At 42.2% G+C, this 19,705-nt stretch overlaps 1 protein-coding gene across 1 annotated transcript in view; it reads left to right on the forward strand.

The window, feature by feature from the left end:
• The window catches only part of SLCO5A1 (solute carrier organic anion transporter family member 5A1), a 79,804-nt gene that overhangs the window by 23,183 nt on the left and 36,916 nt on the right, over positions 1–19,705 (forward strand). Inside the window, exon 2 of the mRNA XM_074146619.1 lies at positions 12,871–13,003. Within this exon, the coding sequence (XP_074002720.1) occupies positions 12,871–13,003 (133 nt within the window). The remainder of the gene's footprint in view (positions 1–12,870; positions 13,004–19,705) is intronic.

The following is a 19,705-nucleotide window of genomic DNA, read 5'->3' on the forward strand; positions in this document are numbered from 1 at the left end:
AGCAAGCAACAGAACGAACAGCCTTTATTTAAAAAAAATTGCAGACTAAATAAAAGGATATTGGCCAATTTCCCTCAAAACATGTCAGCTGAATAATTAAATTACCTAATTAGTGAAAGCTGATTTTAAATTTTTAAGTTTTTGTAAATCAGCCATGTATGGTGTTTTGAAATATCTTGGAAGGATCTCTGTAATAAAAATAATTTTCCCTTCAAAATGCTAACACTGCAAGTTAGCAATACTTCTATATTTTATTAACATATTAGCATATCTTACTGTGAATGGGAATGACCTGCAAATTGAGCCCTAAATCACAATGACAATTTCTGTTGTAAAAAGGAAGACAAATGTAATTATAATATTACCATTAAGGAGAAGATTTTGTAAGAGTAATTGCTTTTTCAATGCTGCACTTGGTGTTTAAACTATGCCATTTAGTGGCACTGATAAAGATGTTCTGATGGTTTTGCTCTGGCAAATTATGATTCAATTAAATCTTGATTTTTGGAATATATTAACTTATTTTTTTTATGGTTTTGATAAGGTTGAAATATTTAACTTACAATGCATTATTTTGACCTTTATGTAGGGATACAAGTTAGCATTTACAAAAATCAAGTTATTTTTACATGACACAGACAAAACCAAACCAAACCATGTAAAACACATTACTTAATAATGACAAACCAAAATATTTTCATAATTTTTATTTGATTATTGACTTTGCATATCAATATCTACTTTTCCCAGTGAGACGCACATTCGTTTCTTTCAGGACCCTAATTAAAACTAAGAAATCATATGTATTTATAGAATCAGTTTGTTACTAACTAATGGTGTCTGTGGTGGTTTTCCATCCAAAGCAAAAATATGACTGAATTTCCTTCCTTTTGGTTTCTTAGAAAACTGTATTCCCCTCTTTTCTCCATGAGTCTCTGAGATATCCATTTCTTTTTCTCTAAATTTCTTGTATATCTCTGAAAATTCATATCCCTTGATCTGTTTGGTTTAGGAGGGCCTTTTCAGGAATCAGCAGCAGCAGCTCTGTGCTTCTCTGTCCTATTTCATGGGACTCTGTCAAGAGTGCCAGGATCTCTCGGGAGATCTCCATGGAGATCTCCATGTTTCTTCATGGAACACCCTTTAGTTCCTTAACTATGGGAAAGGAAGGAGGTGCCGGGGCATTTCTTGTTGGCATTTCTTCGCAGGCTGGGATTTCTACACAAGGGTGAAGGTAACCTTTTCCCTAACTCAGGGTTAATTTCTTCTTTAATTCAAGGTATTAAATCCCAGGAGTCTTTTAGTTCAGTGAAACCAAGCCAGGGCCTGGAAGGTCACAGTGGTCCTGGTATTTGGTGTTGCCACAGGGAAATGTAGAATTTTCTTCTGCTTTGCTGATAGTAAGGCCACGTGGTCCATGGTCAGGCTTGTCGTGGCCTGGGTTCCCTGCAAGACCTGTTAGATGATATCGTTCTAAGACATAGCTATCTAGACCTGGCTGTCAAAGATTTGCCCCATCCCTGGAGGGGTCCAAGGCCAGGCTGGATGGGGCTTTGAGCAACCTTGTCTGGTGGGAGGTGTCCCTGCCTATGGCAGGGTGTTGGAACTGGATGATCTTTGAGGTCCCTTCCAACCCAAACCATTCTGTGATTCTATGAAAGATCTGGCTAAGCACCTACTACATGGTTTTACTACTTCTGCCCTAATTCTTTCTTCTCCCAAGTCACAGGCAACAGGACAAGAGGAAACAGCCTCAAGTTGCGCCAGGGGAGATTCAGGTTGGATATTAGGAAGATTTTTTACACTGAAAGGGTTATCAAGCATTGGAATGGACTGCCCAGGGAAGTGGTTGAGGCACCATCCCTGGAGGTATTCAAAAGACGGGTTGACATGGTGCTGGGGGACATGGTCTAGTGTTTTTTTGTTTTGTCAGAGTTACATTGATGGTTGGACTAGATGATCTTGAAGGTCCCTTCCAACCTAGAAGATTCTATCATTCTAATTCTATTAGAAGTTGTAATTAGACCTATTAAGAACATTATGCATCAGAAACAAAAGCTTTTTTGTTGTGGGCAGTGGCGAAGACAGGGGAAGCCTGTGATTTTCATCACCTATCTGTTGTTGGTAAGGAGGCTGTGCTTGAATGGTGAAGAAATGCATTTTGGTGCTGCAGCAGAACACTCTGAGGTCTCCAAGCAAAACATGGAGTTGAATGAACTCTCATGTCTGTCTTATGATCCCTTTGTGGAGACACAGAGACTGAGAGACCCTCTACCCAGAACTCAAGGCTTAAGGTTTTTTCCGGAAACATCTCAGCATAATTCTGATTTCATTAACATGCCCAACAATGTTTGTTCCTGTGAGAATAAAGAGCAAATTTTGAAACTCTGGCGGTTTTCATAAGATGGTGGTGGTGTCCTATAGCCAAAATAAATACCCTCCTCTATTTATAACTGTTACACATGGATGCAAATGTTTTTCAGACTCTTTGAACTGTAATAATATTTTCAATGTGGTTTCAAATATGGCTATATGGCTCTGTATTTCACTTTGCCAGTTATTAATTAATGTTTTGTTTTGTGTGTTTTTTTTTTTTTTTTAATCGAGGCTATTGCAGCTTTCAGCCTTTTTGAATGTAGAAAAATAACTTCTTAAGCAACACAATAAATGTTAATAAAGCTAACAGGGTCATCTGCAAATTACTGGAATAATGTCCTTTTGCTTACAGGCAGATTTTCAGTCAGATATGAGTAATGAACTGTAATTCCTGTTGTTTCAGTTGTAAGATGAAAATGTAAGTGCAATTTACAAAGAAAACAAGAAGAAATGCTATTTGGCTTGCCCTTCTTTGCAGTCTATTAGCAAGAGGTAGTTAAGGAAAAAACGTTCACCAGCATTTTCAATAATTAACCTGTGCCTCCTAGGCAGAAACCAATTTTTGAAAGGAAATTAATTCTGAGAGAACATGATTGAAGTAATTTCCCCCTTCTTTGTTCTTTTGTCTTGCTGGTGGGACAAAGGAAAAGTAAATATATATATGAATTCTTTGACTATTAGCACCTAACCTTCTCTTTCAGTAGATACTTGGTCTGTCTTCGGATTTTCCTCACAGTTTATTTCCTTGGCACAAAGTGTCTGGTTTTGGATAATGATGAAATACGCAAAAGGTGTGTCAAACCTGCCTCTGAAAATCAGATATTTATGTGTGCCATTACCTGGTTTGTGCACAATAATCAGTAAAGCCTAGATTCATAGCCAGTAGGTATTTAATGTACATAGACTTTGGTAAGGAACTGGTGCTTACTCCTGGTTAATGCCACAGTACATGATGGCATACTCTAAGATCTGGTCCTGTGCCTGAAAAATTTCAGCAGGCTCTTCCCCTGCTTTTCCTCCAAGAAAAACGTTCTCCCAGCAAAAAGAAACAAGAAGACCTGACTGATATATTCCTGCCTTCTTATGCTGTTACACTGCCTGAACATGATATAAAACTAAGACAGATACAAATACTCTGACATACTCTTCTGGGCTGGGTTCTGCTGGTCTTGCAGCTGTGGACCTTGGCTTTAAGTTTTTTTTTTTTTTTAAATTCACAGGATTTAAAAATACTTCTGTCCCTTTCATTTGATTATTCATGACCTACCTGGTGAGGTCTGTTTGCAGGCCAAATTTCAGCTTTCATTGCTTGATTTTTTTTTCAGTTATGATAACCTAAAGAAAAGGAGATGAGACGCAAATGAACAACCCACCCTCACTCCAGTTTAGTTAGAAGTCATACTGAAGAAATTTAAATTAGTTTTAAGAAGTTGACATTAACAGAGTCTGTAAGCACGTGCCTGGGGATAGTCCCTAATGAAAATTAAATGTGTGTGTGCACCTTCAACTGCCAAACCATTAAAAAAGCCAAGCAATTAAAAGGCAGAGACGAGATATTCCCATTTGACATGACTTAATGGAAAGAATGACTATGAGTCAAGAGGCTGCTCCAGTATCTCTTAAAGATAGCTGAGAGCTTCGGTGTCCTCTTAGTAGGAACATCAGCGAGTAGTAGTGCAGAAGTGCCCCACTTGTGGGAGCGGCCCCACTAACTTGTAGGATCCTACGAGTGCGAGTGATGAATTCACTGCTGTGGATTTACCTTTCAGGGTTTGAAAACTAAAGGGAATGGGAAATAAGACAGTGAAATCATCTAACTAGTTATTCCTTGGATTTGGGATGTTAAAGGCTTTTAAAATAATTTGGAGTTGTAGTTTGCTTTGGATTTGGGTTAGTGGTTATATACAGTAGATTGTTTTCTGTATGGATGTGAACGTTACATTTATGACGTTTCATTGAAGGTAACTTTGGGATGCTGATACCTCAGGCTGAGAGAGTTGGGGTTGTTCAACCTGGAGAAGAGAAGGCTCCAGGGAGACCTTAGAGCCCCTTCCAGTCCTTAAAGGGGCTACAGGAGAGAAGGGGAGGGACTCTTGATCAGGGAGGGGAGCAACAGGACCAGGGGTAACAGTTTAAACTGAAAGAGGGGAGATTTAAATTAGATCTTAGGAAGAAATTCTTTGCTGTGAGGGTGTTGAGACACTGGAACAGGTTGCCCAGAGAAGCTGTGGCTGCCCCATCCCTGGAGGTGTTCAAGGCCAGGCTGGATGGGGCTTTGAGCAACCTGGTGTAGTGGGAGGTGTCCCTGCCCAAGCCAGAGGGTTGGAACTGGATGATCTTGAAGGTCCCTTCCAACCTGAACCATTCTATGATTCTATGAGTCACTCAATAGGTATTTACATGAAGAGTCAATGTCTGCCTAGTTCCATTAGTTAAAGGTATCCACAAAAGAAAACATCTTTAAGAAACATGCTCTTTTGAAAAATCAGGGTTTGGGAACTCACGGCTCGTGACCTTTTTGAGATACACTAAGTTATTTATAATGCAAAGTACTGACAGAGACTTGAAAAGGTAACGTGGAGCTTTTTTTGAGAACTGATTTCCAGAAAATCACAGCCAAGAGCAAAGTTTTGCCTTTCAGTGCATCTTTGGACATTCTCACTGCGTTCAGCACAAGTAGTGTGTGCATCTGTCTGAGAGCTACATTTCAGTACCAGCACGTTTCCAAATCAAATTTCCCTATGTGTGGAAAAACACCTCGGAGGTTTAAGAGAGGCAGTTTTCATTGCTCTCGTATTCCTGCATTTAAGTAGTTACTAACACTTCTGTTTTTAAAAAAAACATTTCTTGAGGGCACCAATGCCTCTTAGTCCATGGAAAGTCTGTCAGAGCATCTTTGTTTTCAGTTCAGGTTCTGATCATACAAGTGTAGACAAGCTTTTAGCTTTGGTCACATGAACCATTCGCATCAGTGGGGACTTTCCATATGCTTAAAGTTAGGGATGGCTGTATGTGCTTTTGGAATACCATCGCCGGAAGGTTCTTGCCTTCAAATTGGTTTAAGAACCGATAAAGCTTATAAAGGCTGATTTGCTTAATTACCCGATCTAAGAATTTCCTCGTGCATGGTGTCTAAATTCGGTTAACCACACTGATAAGGAAACTGCGCCTGGAAATTGCAGCTGTTTTCACTGAATTCTTACAGCAGATGTGTCTTTTGCATATTTACTTACTAACCACAAGTCAAGCTTGGTAATACTATCAGCAAATGTTTATTTATAGGTGAATATAAAGAGAGAAAAGACAGATTTTCAAGAAAAATAAAAAGAAGTAATATTTGGGCTTCCAAATGAAACAGTTGCCTCTAAAGAATGGGACAGTTTCCAGTTGCCCCTTGGCTTTCTACTTCCACAGTTCTCAGGTTGTAGGAATAAAGAAATAAAGACTCCATTTTAAGCACTGGAGTAGTTTTTCTTGGGGCAATCTTAAGCTGAGCAATCTCTAAGGCTGAAATAACATGGTACAAGTGCAAGCCTTTCTTCTTTGTTTTCAACATGAAAACACTTTCAGTGTTTTTCAGATTTTGGATTGGATACACACACCTGTTGATAGTATCACCCAAAGACAAGTGCTGAGTCCTGTGAAATTTTGATTTAAGATGAATTTCTTGATAGTCACTGTGGCTCCACAGCACAGCGAGTAACTGGGAGCACCATTGCAGTGAGAACGTACATGAGAGGGACGCTTTGGGATAGGCAGCCTATTATAGCTTGCTTTGTTTGGGCTTATTTTCCTGGTTTTTTTTTTGTGATAGAATTGGATCCTGTGAAAATGAATGTAATGTTTTAGAATATGACCACAAATGGAGAATAGACAGCAAAAAGCAGCTTAACTGTTTAAACCAGGGAATGATATCTGTTTTGATACAAATGATATCTTAGTAATAAATCTGTAAGAGAAAAGTGAAAAAAAAAATGTAATACTTTACATCTGTCATTGGCACATCACTGGACATATTTGTACTTAGTTTAACTTTCAGCATTCTTTAATGGAGTGGTAAGCTGGACCATTCGTTTTAGTTTGCATGGGAGGCATGTAAAATTAGGCTTTAGTTATGCTTCTCTAAAAATTTGTCTCCCACATCTGTGGAATCTGCTTGTGAAAATAGTGACAAATATATTCTATACAAAGATCAAGGGAGGCTACTGCAGTAGTTTTGTTGCTCTATTTATTGTTTTGAGTGGAGCACTGGAGCTGAGAGACTTTTAAAGTCCTGGTAACGCTAATAGATTTTGAAAGGAAATGATTTAAAGGTTTGATCTCTACATTGTTATCTGAACTGCAGTAATGCTCAAAGCATTGTTTTTTCCTAAGCAAATAACCACATTAAAGAAAAAAATCCCAAAGCATGTATAGATAGGCTTGTCTGTGTGTTCACGAAGAAATGGAGGAAGTGAACTGATTTCCTGACTTAAGAGCTTTTGAGAAGGATGCCTGGCCTCTGCTCACAGCTCCGCTCGGTTTCATGTCCTCAGGCTCAAAAGAGTGGTTAAAACTTATGGGTTTTTTGGGGTAGCTTCTGTGTGGGTGAATTAGACAGGATGAGGTAAATACACCTTTACAAATGGGACCAATGTTCCTTTGAAAGCTGCTTTATGCTTGTTCCTTGCAGTGCTGGGACATGAGAGGAACAGGGGAGAGCTGAGACATGTTGCCCATTGGAAACCTCTGCCCGACAGCTTTGTTCTGTGAGAAGATGAAAACCTGCGCTGTATCCCAAAGAAATATCCTGCTGCTTATTCTCCAGTGACAGCACAGCTCAGCTTTCCATGGAAATGTGCTGCGGTAGGACTAGAGAGGATGTTGTGGTACCATAGGATGGTGATGCTTCTTTTGCTTGCAAAATCCCTGATAGGTTGATGGTTGGACTTGATGATCTGAAAGGCCCCTTCCAACCCAGACAATTCAATTCTATTCTAAGTAATAAGTAACATGAGGCTTTTCTTGCAAATTCACGAGTGTGTTTTTTGTTGGTTTTGTTCTCCTTTGTGCAGTTCTTTCAGGATGAGTGTTGTTCGGCAGGTAGGACACTGAGTTATTGCTTTGGTGAAGGAAATTATACTCCTGGACTTTCTACTCTACTGCATGACTGTGAGGGACTAATTTTATCTTTTGTATCTCTGTTTCCCATCGATACCCTCATGCTAATGACAATTAAGTTTTTGGAGTAAAAATTTGAAGTCTAAAGATATAAAAGGATTATAGCTCTACGTCACCAAGAGGTATCCTGCAGAATCTAGCAAAATTGTCATACTATTCTGACAGGAAAAACCACGCATATCTATCTATCCAAATATAGATGTGTATGAACCTCCAGAATGTACTCTGTAGCTTTTGCAGGATTTTGCAAATTCTAAAGTGTCATTGAAAATAGAATAAAGTTCAAATTCTGCTTGCCTTACACATGTATGAAATGAGCAGTTGTACTATGGTGACGGGCTGCCAAGATTTGAACAATGGGGTCTTTCAGAAACGTTCCTCCTCATCCAGTGATAAACTCTGTGTGGTGACATGTGTGTGCACACAGAGATGAGAGGCACAGGGCAACGGATGCCTTTGTTTTTTAGTTTTTAAACCAAAGTGGCTTTTTTAGAACCCAGAAGTCAGGCAGCCTGTTGTCACCCCACTAATGTTGTGTAATTTCTGTTCATCTAGGCACAATATGGTGCTTGTGACTTTAATTGGTACTAACATTATTAATATAAAAAGATGCAGTCAGAGGGTTAACAATATCACAGAATCACAGAATGATATGGGGTTGGAAGGGACCTCTGGAGATCATCCAGTCCAACCTCCTGCCAGAGCAGGTCAACCCAGAGCAGGTCCCACAGGAACGTGTCTAGGAGGGTTTTGAATGTCTCCAGAGAAGGAGACTCCACCACCTCCCTGGGCAGCCTGTTCCAGGGCTCTGCCACCCTCACAGGAAAAAAGTTCCTCCTTATGTTTAGATGGAACTTCCTATGTTGAAGTTTGTGCCTGTTACCTCTTGTCCTGTCCCTGGGCACCACTGAAAAAAGACTGGCCCCATCCTCCTGACACCCACCCTTTAAGTATTTATAGGCGTTGATCAGATCCCTCCTCAGCCTTCTCTTCTCCAGGCTAAAAGGACCCAAGTCCCTCAGCCTCTCCTCGTAAAAGAGATGCTCCAGGCCCCTCATCATCTTTGTAGCCTGCATTTGAGGATGCCATAGGCACGTGTTACATATTCTCACATAGATATTCTCATATGTAAAATGTATTGAAGTTGTCATTTAGTGTGATTAGAGGAAAAGGACATTCAAAGTATTTTTATGACCTCTGTCTCAGTATATTTTTACAGTGTGGGTAGATTAAAAAAAAAATAAAAATCTTTGGCAATGAAGTTATTTCATGCATGTGATATGAACACAGGGATTTTCAGACCCGTAGAGGATTTAGTCCTCCTTATTGTAGTCATAGAGACTTTGCTGCAATAGGCTTTACCTAAAGCATTCTTTTGAAGAAGAATCTCCTATGAATAGAAGCAATAGACAATTCTCTAATTTTGTCATATGTTGTAAAAATGGCAGCATTCATTGCAACAAGTCCCAGGATAAACTTTTCAGTGGAGAAGAATGACATTGCTTGTTCTTACTTCGCCTGGGTAGGTAAAATCCATGTGTAATTCAATTGCCGTTGCTTTGATTCCCTCTCTCTCCCGTCCAGCATCTCAGCTGTGATGGACATTTGTGGCTAAGCCTGGCTACCCATAACCAGCTGCAGTTTCAGAACTAGACGGCCCTGCTAGTGTGGGGTTGTGCCTGAGATAATATGCCTTGCTGAGGGCATACTCGGTGAGGCAGAGAAGCTCCTCAGCTACAAAACTTCAAAGGAATTAAATTAAGCATGGCTGGGGCAAATGGGCACTTAATTAACTGTGAACCAGGGCATTTTTACTCATCTGCAGGGACCCTAAAGATCACTGAGTTCCAAACCCCCTGCCATGGGCAGGGACACCTCCCACTAGACCAGATTACTCCAAGCCCTATCTAGCCTGGCCTTGAACACCTCCAGGGGTGGGGCAAAAGTCAAAATCCATTTATTGCACCTGGTGTGCAGTTTCTAATAGTGGCCATCACTAGGTGCCAAGGAAGACGCTGCCAAGTGTCTTAAAATGGCCATTGTGGAACTCGTCTGCTCACAGGTTTCCTTCTGCCTGGGACCAGGCACATGGGGCCTCTCTGTTTTCCGAAAGATCCAGAAAGCTGCACGTTGTCTGTAAGTGATATTAAAAAGAATCTTGAAGCCCAAACAGCCTGTAGTGATTTTAAAACACTTTTGAAATGGTGGACAGCATTCCCTCCTCTACTGGATCACAGTGTACAGTGTTATATTTATCTTTGCTGTCCAGTATTTCTGCTTAGGAAGAAAACCCTCTGAAGTTACCAGGTGTACAAAATGCACTGTCAGGGTAGTGCTTCTAAGCCTGAGCACTTGCTGCATTTTGCCTGTTTCAGTGGTGGAACTGAAGCTGAATAAATGCAGCATAAGTATTTTTTCTGAATACTGAAATGAATGGATTAGGTCACTCTTCTACTTCCTTTGTGTTTCCTCCGTAAACTTTTTAGAGACCTGAATTTGCTGTAGGTGTTTGAATCAGTTTTCCAAGCAAACATTTGTAGAATAAAATTTATTATAGTGGATGGAGGTTGGGTTCCACCCCCCCCACCTTATCATGTGGATTTTGCAATTAACAGTTAATGTGGGGTTTATCTAACCGCTTACTGCTAAGGAGCAGTGTTACAATGTCTGATGGAGTGTTTTAGGCGTACAGAGAATTGTTTACAATCCAGAAGGGAACATGGCTGGAATAAATTTAAATAGTGGATACAGTTTTGGAAACCGTTATGCAAAAAGGACTTCAGCAAATCTAATTATTCGAAATTGCAGTTTCATAAAACCTGAAAATGTGTTTAAGAAAGAGTAACTTGGAAGTGATAAATCTGTTTAATCAATCTGTAGTCTGTAAGCGTTTTTTACTGTAAGCAGTTTACATTTTGTGATAGCTTCTGTGATCTTTTTCCCCCTGCAATATAGCTCTCAGATAGCAGCCCCTTTTTACTCATGAGAAAGTTCTTTTTCTTCTTTCTCTTATTTCAAAACATAAGATGAAAATGTACAATTTATTTTGGTTTAACCAGGCAGATTTACTGATTTCTTTTTGCTTGTTTTGTCTGTGAGATACAACTTACTTAAACTAGTAATGCAGAAACCCAAGCTCTAACAGCTCACTTGCTTCCCCAGATGCTGCAGTCCAGGACACAGCATCTCTGATTGAGGATGGGACCAAAAGGGATGGAGTCTGCCTTGGAGAGTGACTGGTCCACACAAACCATGTGGAGATAGAGAACTTGTGGTGAAGATGATGTTTTCAGATAATTAGATAATCAGTTGTTTTTTCATGTGCTACCTGGTGGATCGGCAGCAGCTGAGCAATTGGTGGTGTGCTGCTGGAGCTTGGGTTTGGTGGTATCAGACATGTGAGTGGACAGCAGAGACCATCCCTTACTACCCGTCTTGTGCTTGCAGCCAGGCAGTACGGGAAGCGGGGCAGAAGCGTCTTAAAAGGGATGAGTACTGCAGGATGCATTAAGGAAGGAAAGAGATGGAGTAGGGGAATGGAATGGAATGGAATGGAATAGAATAGAATATTTCATTTGGAAGGGACCTACAACAATCATCTCGTCCAACTGCCTGAATAATTCAGGGCTGACCACAAGTTAAAGCATGTTGTTAAGGGCATTGTCCAGACGCCTCTTAAACACTGACTGCCCTGGGGCATTGACCCCCTCTCTAGGGAGCCTGTTCCAGTGTTTGACCACCTCTCGGTGAAGAAATGCTTCCTAACATCCAGTCTGAACCTCCCCTGGCTCAGCTTTGAACCATTCCCACATGTCCTATCACTGGATCCCAGGGAGAAGAGCTCAGCACCTCCCTCTCCACTTCCCCTCCTCAGGAAGCTGTAGAGAGCCATGAGGTCGCCCCTCAGCCTTCTTTTCTCCAAACCAGACAAGCCCAAAGTCCTCAGCTGCTCCTCACAGGACATTCCTTCCAGCCCTCTCACCAGTTTTGTTACCCTCCTTTGGACACATTCAAGGACCTTCACATCCTTCTTAAACTGTGGGGCCCAGAACAGCATACAGTACTCCAGGTGAGGCCACACCAAGGCTGAACACAGCAGGACAATCACCTCTTTTGATCGGCTGGTTATACTGGGTTGGAAGCCCCCCAGGATGCGGTTTGCCCTCTTGGCTACCAGGGCTCTGCTGGCTCCTATTGAGCCTGCTGTCGACCAGCACCCCCAGGTCCCTTTCTGGAGGGCTGCTCTCCAGCCACTCCTCTCCCAGTTTATACTTGTGCCTGGCATTACTCTGTCCTAAGTGCAGAGTCAGCATTTGGACTTCATCCCACTTCATCCCATTAATCACTGTCCAATGCTCCAATCTATCTAGATGCCTCTGCAGGGCCTCCTGTCCCTCAAGAGAGTCAACAGCACCTCCCAGTTTGGTATCATCAGCAAACTTGCTAATGGTGCATTCAACTCCTGCATCCAGATCATTGGTAAATACATTGAACAGAACTGGCCCTAGAACTGAACCCTGAGGAATACCGCTGGTGACCCATCGCCAGGCAGATGTAGACCCATTCACTCCAACCCTTTGAGCTCTGTGCTTCAGGCAGTTCTTCATCCAGCGCACCGAGAACCCTCTCATCGCACAGTTGGACAGCTTGTCCAGAAGGATGTTGTGAGGGACAGTGTCAAAAGCCATACTAAAATCCAGAAAGCTACATCCACCGCCTTCCCTTCATCCACGAGGCAGATGACCTTGTCATAGAAGGATAGTTAAATTATATCTTCTTGTAGAAATTAGTTAAACAGCACTTTTCTTTATGGAACCCATGTTGACTGTCCCCGATGGTTGCATTATTCTTTAAATGCCTTTCAATAATACCCAGTATAATCTCCAGTTTTTCCAGGAACTGAGGTTAGACAACAGGTCTTTATTTCCCTGGGTCCTTCCTCGCCCTTTTTGTAGATTGAGATAACGTTGTCTGTATCCTTTGCTTTTCTGTTTGCTTACCGTTAGTTATATTTTTTCTATTTATGTATTAAATTTTGTTTTCTTTCAAAGGAAATGTTACCAAATATGAAAAATATGGTCAAAGTCAAGTATGCTGTCCATCCAAAATACTGAAGTAGTAGATACTTCCATCCATAATTTGACTGAAAGTAATTTTCTTATCAGTGTTACTTATGCAGAAGTTGCTTGGAAGGTTGCAAAAGAGGGCTCTGAAGGTTTTAGAGTACAAAGATCTTTGCTCTAAGAAGCATCTTTTACTTTTGGGTTTTATGGGTAAATAACTAATGAAACATTCATTTTATTGATGTACGACTCTGACCTTTTATTTCCTCAGCCATCATGTACGTGATGGGAGCGCTCGGTCCTGCGGCTGGATACTTGCTAGGAGGACTTCTTATTGGTTTCTATGTTGATCCTAGGACAACCGTTTATATTGACCAGAGTGACCCCCGATTCATTGGAAACTGGTAAGGATCAAGCATTTTTCAAAACTGCTCTCTAAATTGCGGGTAGGGAATTGAGACAGGTTGGGAAATGGTATCTCTTGAGGGCTTCTTTAAGGTTGTAGAAGGAGGCCGAGGAAGAGGAGGTTTCTGTTGATTATTACACAGGAGAGAATATCCATGTTGCACAAGGCCATCGAGGATCACTGGTGCCTGGGGCTAAGCCCTTTCCTGCTGGAAGATGGATTAATTCCCTTCTTTGGTTTTCCAGAGTGGGCAGCACGAAACGCTGAGCTCTGCTACCCGGATGAGAAATGGTAGACTACGTTTACCCTGGGCTAGGTGAAGGAGGTAGGATGGGGTCAGAACATGGCCTTTCCACTCTTGTTTCTCAGGGTGATGGCTCATATTTAGGCCGCAGATGATGTAAACCATCATATTTGTCTCTAGTAAATAGCAGGCTTTCAGCAGCCCTGAGATGTAACAGCCATAATCATTAGCTGATGTCTTTGGGCAGCCTTTGGTGTGTGGCCTCCTTGGAAACGTCTCTCTGAGGAAGCAGGTCTTGAGGAGGCTCTAACTGTGTTTTTTCTGATAATTTATAGATCTGCCTTGAAAATTTTGTGCAAAGCCCAGAAAAGACTTAAGTTCATTATCGCAGGAGGAGATCTGGGCAGGAGACGAGGCCCTGGGCAACCTGGTCTAGTTGGGGGTGTCCCTTCTGACTGTGGGGAGGTCGGACTAGATGACCTTTGGAGGTCCCTTCCGGCCTGGACCAATCTATGAATTTATGAATCTATGAATCTGTACTTCCTGTGTGTAGGGTGCAGTTCTCGTGCGCTGGATTTGTGTTCATCACCGCGGCCAGATCGTATCCCTTTCTATTTATCCTGCAGTGATCTCTCCTGACAGCCTGACGTGAAAAATTCTCTCCTTGGAGTCTTCTTAAGCCTTTGAAGATTTATCACTGCTTTATTTGTCTTACTTAGTCCAAGAGCGTTGCTGCACAGGACTGTCTGGTTGAATTTTCAGGGAGAGAAAGGCAAACCTGAGTGCCCAGTTAACCTGCGACCTTGGGGTTAACGGCTCCGTGCTCTCGTCTATGTACTGACTTAGCTCACAGAAAAGATCTGTCATGTGAATGTGCTGCCGTGTTAAAAATGTGCTTTGACTATTCTTGAATAAAAGCAAAATATTATACATTCTTCGTAAAACTCTTCTGTTTCATGTCCCGGTTTGAAGTAAAACCGAACCAATTTTCTGTTCTGTAGCTTTACATCCTAGCTAGGCCTCCTCTAACTCTCTGAAATTAACGGCAGATTGTGGAGAAAACTGCTTGTTCTCAGAATGATAAGCCCAATGGTTGTGCTCCATGCCAAGGAACGGTGTGCAGGGAGGCCCTTGCTTATACTTATTGCCGTAACAACCAAGGGCAGCCAAGTTCGTTATTTGCCCCCTTAGAGGGTCGGAAACGGAAAAAACGTAGAGGGGTCACATCGGTGGGGAGGAGTAGACAGGAGAGGTGACCCAAACCTGACCAACTGGGGTATTCCATCCCATCTGCCCCATGCTCAGTATAAAAGTTGAGGGATCAAAGGGTCAGCCCCCCTTCCTGCGATGGCCGATGTCCAGAGAGGACTCTGTCTGTTCATCTGCCTTTGATCCCGATCCCTGTGTTCCTGACTCCAGAGCCGGAATCCAGTTCCCATCCGTCGCTGAGTCCAGTCTGGGACTTCCCCAGTGCCTGCCGGTGACGTGACTGTCATCCTGGGAGCTTGATATGGTTTTGTATATATTGTATCTATTTCATTATTTTCTTCTTTATTTTTATTTTAATATTAATTCTTCATTAAAGTAGTTTAGTTCATTCTAAACTTCCGAATCTCCTTATCTCTTTCTCCTCCTCTCTCCTCTTTTGGGGGGGGAGAGGGAGGGAAGGGCCATCTGTCGGTCTGGTTTTGGTAAATTAGGCTGAAACCACGACAGTTTTTAAGGACATGTCAGAACAGGTAGCCAGCATCTGCTCGGTACTTCTCAACACAAATCATAAACTGAGCTGGCCCATAAATATATTTAATAATTGAAATCAGTGGGGCTGTATGAATGTGGGGTAAGCTTTACTTTTGACTTCATCTATAATGGAGCCACTGATGTAGCTGCTTTATAGCGTGGGCATATCTGTGTGGGTTTTAACTTCAACAGCTTGGGTGAAGGTAAAATAACCAAAGGAGCGTGGACAGGCAAAAAAAGATAGGCAAAAAAATGCCTACCCTTGCTCGTGAATTACAAGTGTAACTGTCCTCCCTCAAAAGAGTGAGTGGCAGGGATGGATGCCCAGTGCCAGGGATGAATCCCCAGCGTCCTGCAGTAATGCTGTAACCACAGAGCTCCATGGCAAGGAGTTGTGAGAAGTCACCTCTTACAACCATGTCTGTGGGCAGGCTTTGAGAACATCTGCTGTACCGGGCCTTGCAAGCGAAATAGGGAAAAGAGCCTAGTTTGGGCATTTGGAAGATTCTGTGTCAAATAGCTAAATGCATTTTACGTATCTCCAATATTTAATGTCACCTGAACGAAGTATCATGGTGTTGCTTTGGGTGTCAGCAGAAGCGATGCGAATATGACTTAAGCAAGGGCAGGAAATTGGCTGTCAATAGGATCTCAGCAGGCAGATTGTATTCTAGCCAGCATAAAGAAGTAAAAGTCATTGTTTCCTCTTTCCATCACGTCAATTAAGTCTGTAGAGACTGGATTTCCCTGAAGGGTGTTCCAGGTCCTTGTATTACTTTTTCATTTTTGGCTCTTTCAATTTTTTTTTTCTCTTTAATTTCTAAAAACTATCCCCTGCCATCAGACCTGTAGTGATAGGACGAGGGGTCATGGCTTTAAATTGAAAGACGGGAGATTTAGATTAGATTTTAGGAAGAAATTCTTTGCTGTGATGGCAGTGAGACACTGGCACAGGTTGCCCAGAGAAGCTGTGGCTGCCCCATCCCTGGAGGTGTTCAAGGCCAGGCTGGATGGGGCTTTGAGCAACCTGGTCTGGTGGGAGGTGTCCCTGCCCATGGCAGGGGGTGGGACTCGTTGATCTTGAAGGTCCCTTCCAACCCAAACCATTCTATGATTCTATGATGGTCTCTGGTAATGTGTTTCACAATCTGTGGTGGCCTCTCATAAAAGTTTGGTGGTGTTCATAGCATCTGCACCACATCCTCTTTTCTTTTTCTGAAGCTTTGTCTACCCATTAAAGCGAGGACTCTGATGGTGTGAGGACTGGTCCTTCGTCCCTTGCTGCTCATTGGCTGCCTGGTCACCGAGAGCTCTGAAGTGTAGACTTTCATTCCACTGAAATCTATTTTCTGGGGCTGTGACATATTCTCCTTGGAGGAAAGTGCTGCGTAGCCAAGTTTATTTTTATTTATGTAATCTAACAATTTGAAATATAAGAGTAGTCTAGCGCTTACTTCAGCTGACACGCTTTTAAAAAGTAGGGTGCAGTTGAGATAAATTAGTGGGAAGTCATATTTGAGGTTTCTCAGTCTTGTCTCCTTTGAAGTGACTTAGTGTCTTTAGTTCTCATCTTTCCTTTATTCTAGCTGTAAGGTTTCTGACATAGTTTATCGCAGGGACCCAGTGGAAAAATTTGGTTATTAAAGGAGGTAATGATTACAGACAAAGTGGTAAGTACAGCAACTATGATATATAGCAATAAAAATGACAGTAAAGCCTGTTTTTTTACTTAAGCTGTTCCTTTCTAAGAGGTATATTGCATATATGCAGTTCAGGTAACTTGGATTATCTCTTGTGAAACCTGACAAACAAAGTAAGTGGTTATTTCTCAGGATTATTTCTGACCCGGTTCCTCCCTGAGTTTCACAGAAGTTGGGTTTGTGCTCCTGGGTTTTGCGCACCGGGGCTTTCTGCAGCTGCTCGGGGCTAAATTACAGGCCAGCTGTCTATGCCAGCCCATCAAATGGTTAAAACTGTTTTTTATTCAAATGTGGTAACTGTGGGGATATCTGTTAGAAATCATCCATCAGGTTGTTGTCTTTGAGAACTGTTAATCTGCTACACAGGGATCTCATTAGCTGAGGAGTAGCCCTTGGCGGTCTGTCAGGTGCTTTGAATCAAATTTTCTTTCGCTGACACTTTTCTGAGTGTTTGCCTATTTCTGAATCTGTTTAATACTTGGATCTTCCCCTATAGTCTTTCATCAGCATTCCACATAAGAAGTTTAAAGGAATTCCTCCAGCACTGTCTGGTCCTCCCTTAGCTTTAATTGCTTTTATTTGAGGTCCTAGGGCTTGTGTAGATGCCTTTGAGGTATTCTCCTCCATATTTTCTTTGACAGACAGAAAATCAAGGGCGTTTTAATTAATACAGATCCTGTTCTGACCTCTCATTTCCCATTGAGGCGTCCTTATTATTTTTCATATTGTCTTTTGCCTGTTTTCCAATTCTTTGATATTTCTCCAGGAAGATGGGAAGCGTAGATGGTGCAGATAATTGCATCCAGTGCTGCATTTGTGACACCTCCAGCACTCGGTGTGCTACCGTAATGGTCCCTTTGGATTTGAATTTCATCTCCTGCTACATCAGAGGCCCCTGTGTCCTTTACTCTTTCCTGCTGAGTGGGTGGTTTTGGATTCCTGTGTATTGTTGTCACAGACAGTTCCTTTCATCAGTGCCTTTGCAGCTTCTGCCTTTGAGCTCCTGGAAAGGATGTTACTACATTTTTATACAGTCTACCCATTTATTCCCTGTCTGATAGTGCTGACTAATCCTCCTAAAAGTCTGCTTTCTAATCCATGTGTGTTATCAGCTGAAATGAATGAATAGAGGATTTTCTGTTTACATAATATCAAAACTAGTCAAAACTTTCAGTCTCTCAGATTTGCCTCGCAATACAATCTTTCTAACAAAAATGATGCCACACACGTGGCTGTTTGTTGGGTGTTTATCTTTGTGTAGCCGTTTACCACACACACCAATACACACGCATATGGATTTGCCTTCATTTAAAAATACAGTTTGCAATATCTTTGCATTACAAATATGAGACCAAGCGTTTTTGTTTCTTGTGCAAGTAATCCTGTGTACTCAATACTTTTAAGTGTTTAAAGTTTGAACAAATAACATAAATAGTAGCTTCCTGTTGTGGCTTCCTTTTTTAAGTGTAAAGGACATACAAAAAATGTAAAAATTGTTCTTGTATTGGGTTGTATTGGTAGCAGGGAACCTATAGGGGTGGCTTCTGTGAGAAGCTGCAAGAAACTTCCCTTATGTCCAATAGACCCAATGCCAGCTGGCTCCAGTATGGACAAACCGCTGGCCAAGGCTGAGGCCATCAGTAACAGTGGTGGCACCTCTGGGATAAAGTATTCGAGAAGAGGAAAAAAAAACCCAACTTTGCAACACCAGCAGCAGTTGGGAGAGAAATGAGTGAGAATATGTGAGCGAAACAACTCTGCAGACACCAAGGTCAATAAAGGAGGTGGAGGAGGTGCTTCAGGTGCTGGAGCAGAGATTGCCCTGCAGCCCATGGAGGACCCCATGCTGGAGCAGGTGAATGTATCCAAAGAAGGCTGTGACCCTGTGGAGGCCACACGCTGGAGCAGGCTCCTGGCAGGACCTGTGGAGCTGTGGAGAGAGGAGCCCACACTGGAGCAAGTTTGCTGGCAGGACTTGTGACCCATGGGGGTTCCACATTGAAGCAGTCTGTTCCTGAAGGTCTGCACCCCATGGAAAGGACCCACACTGGAGCAGTTTGTGGAGAACTGTCTTCTGTGGGAGGGACCCCATGCTGGAGCAGGTAAAGAGTGTGACGTGTCCTCCCCCTGAGGATGAAGGAGCAGCAGAGACGTGTGAGGAACTGATCACAGTCCCCATTCACCATCTCCCTGAGTCACTCGAGGGGTGGAGGTAGAGAATTCAGGAGTGCAGTTAAGTCTGGGAAGAAGGAAGGGGTGGGAGGAAGGTGTTTTAAGATTTGTTTTTTATTTTCTCATTTTTATTATCTCTGATTTGATTGGCAATTAGTTAAATTAATTTATCTCCAAGTTGAGTCTATTTTGCCCATGACAGTAATTACTGAGTGATCTCCCTGTCCTTATCTTGGCCGATGATCCTTTCGTTATATTTTCTCTCCCCTCACCAGTTGAGGAGGTGAGTGATAGAGCAGCTTTGGTGGGCACCTGGCTTCCAGCCAGGGTCAACCCACCACAGTTCTGTAAACTGTCATTTGAAAGCAAAGAGCTTCAGTCTTTCATTGTCATGGGTTGATATAGCAGTAATGTGATTGACTTCACTGAAACTTCCAGACGCTAGTGTTGATTAAGTGTGACGGGTTGACCTTGGCTGGATGCCGGGTACCCACCAAGCTGCTCTCTCACTCCCCCTCTTCAGCAGGACGAGGGGAGAAAATATGATGAAAAGCTGGTGGGTTGAGATAAGGATGGGCAGATCACTCGGCAGTTACTGTCATGGGCAAAACAGACTTCACTTAGGGAAATTAATTTAATTTATTGCCAATTTAAAACAGAGTAGGATAGTAAGAATTAAAAACAAAACTACAAACACTTTCTGCACTAGTGTAGTGACAGGATGAGGGGTAACGGTTTTAAACTGAAAGAGGGGAGATTGAGATGAGATCTGAGGAAGAAATTCTTTCCTGTGAGGGTGGTGAGACCCTGGAACAGGTTGCCCAGAGAAGCTGTGGCTGCCCCA

This window comes from Numenius arquata, chromosome 4 (assembly GCF_964106895.1).
Source record: "Numenius arquata chromosome 4, bNumArq3.hap1.1, whole genome shotgun sequence".
Taxonomy (NCBI): Eukaryota; Metazoa; Chordata; class Aves; order Charadriiformes; family Scolopacidae; genus Numenius; species Numenius arquata.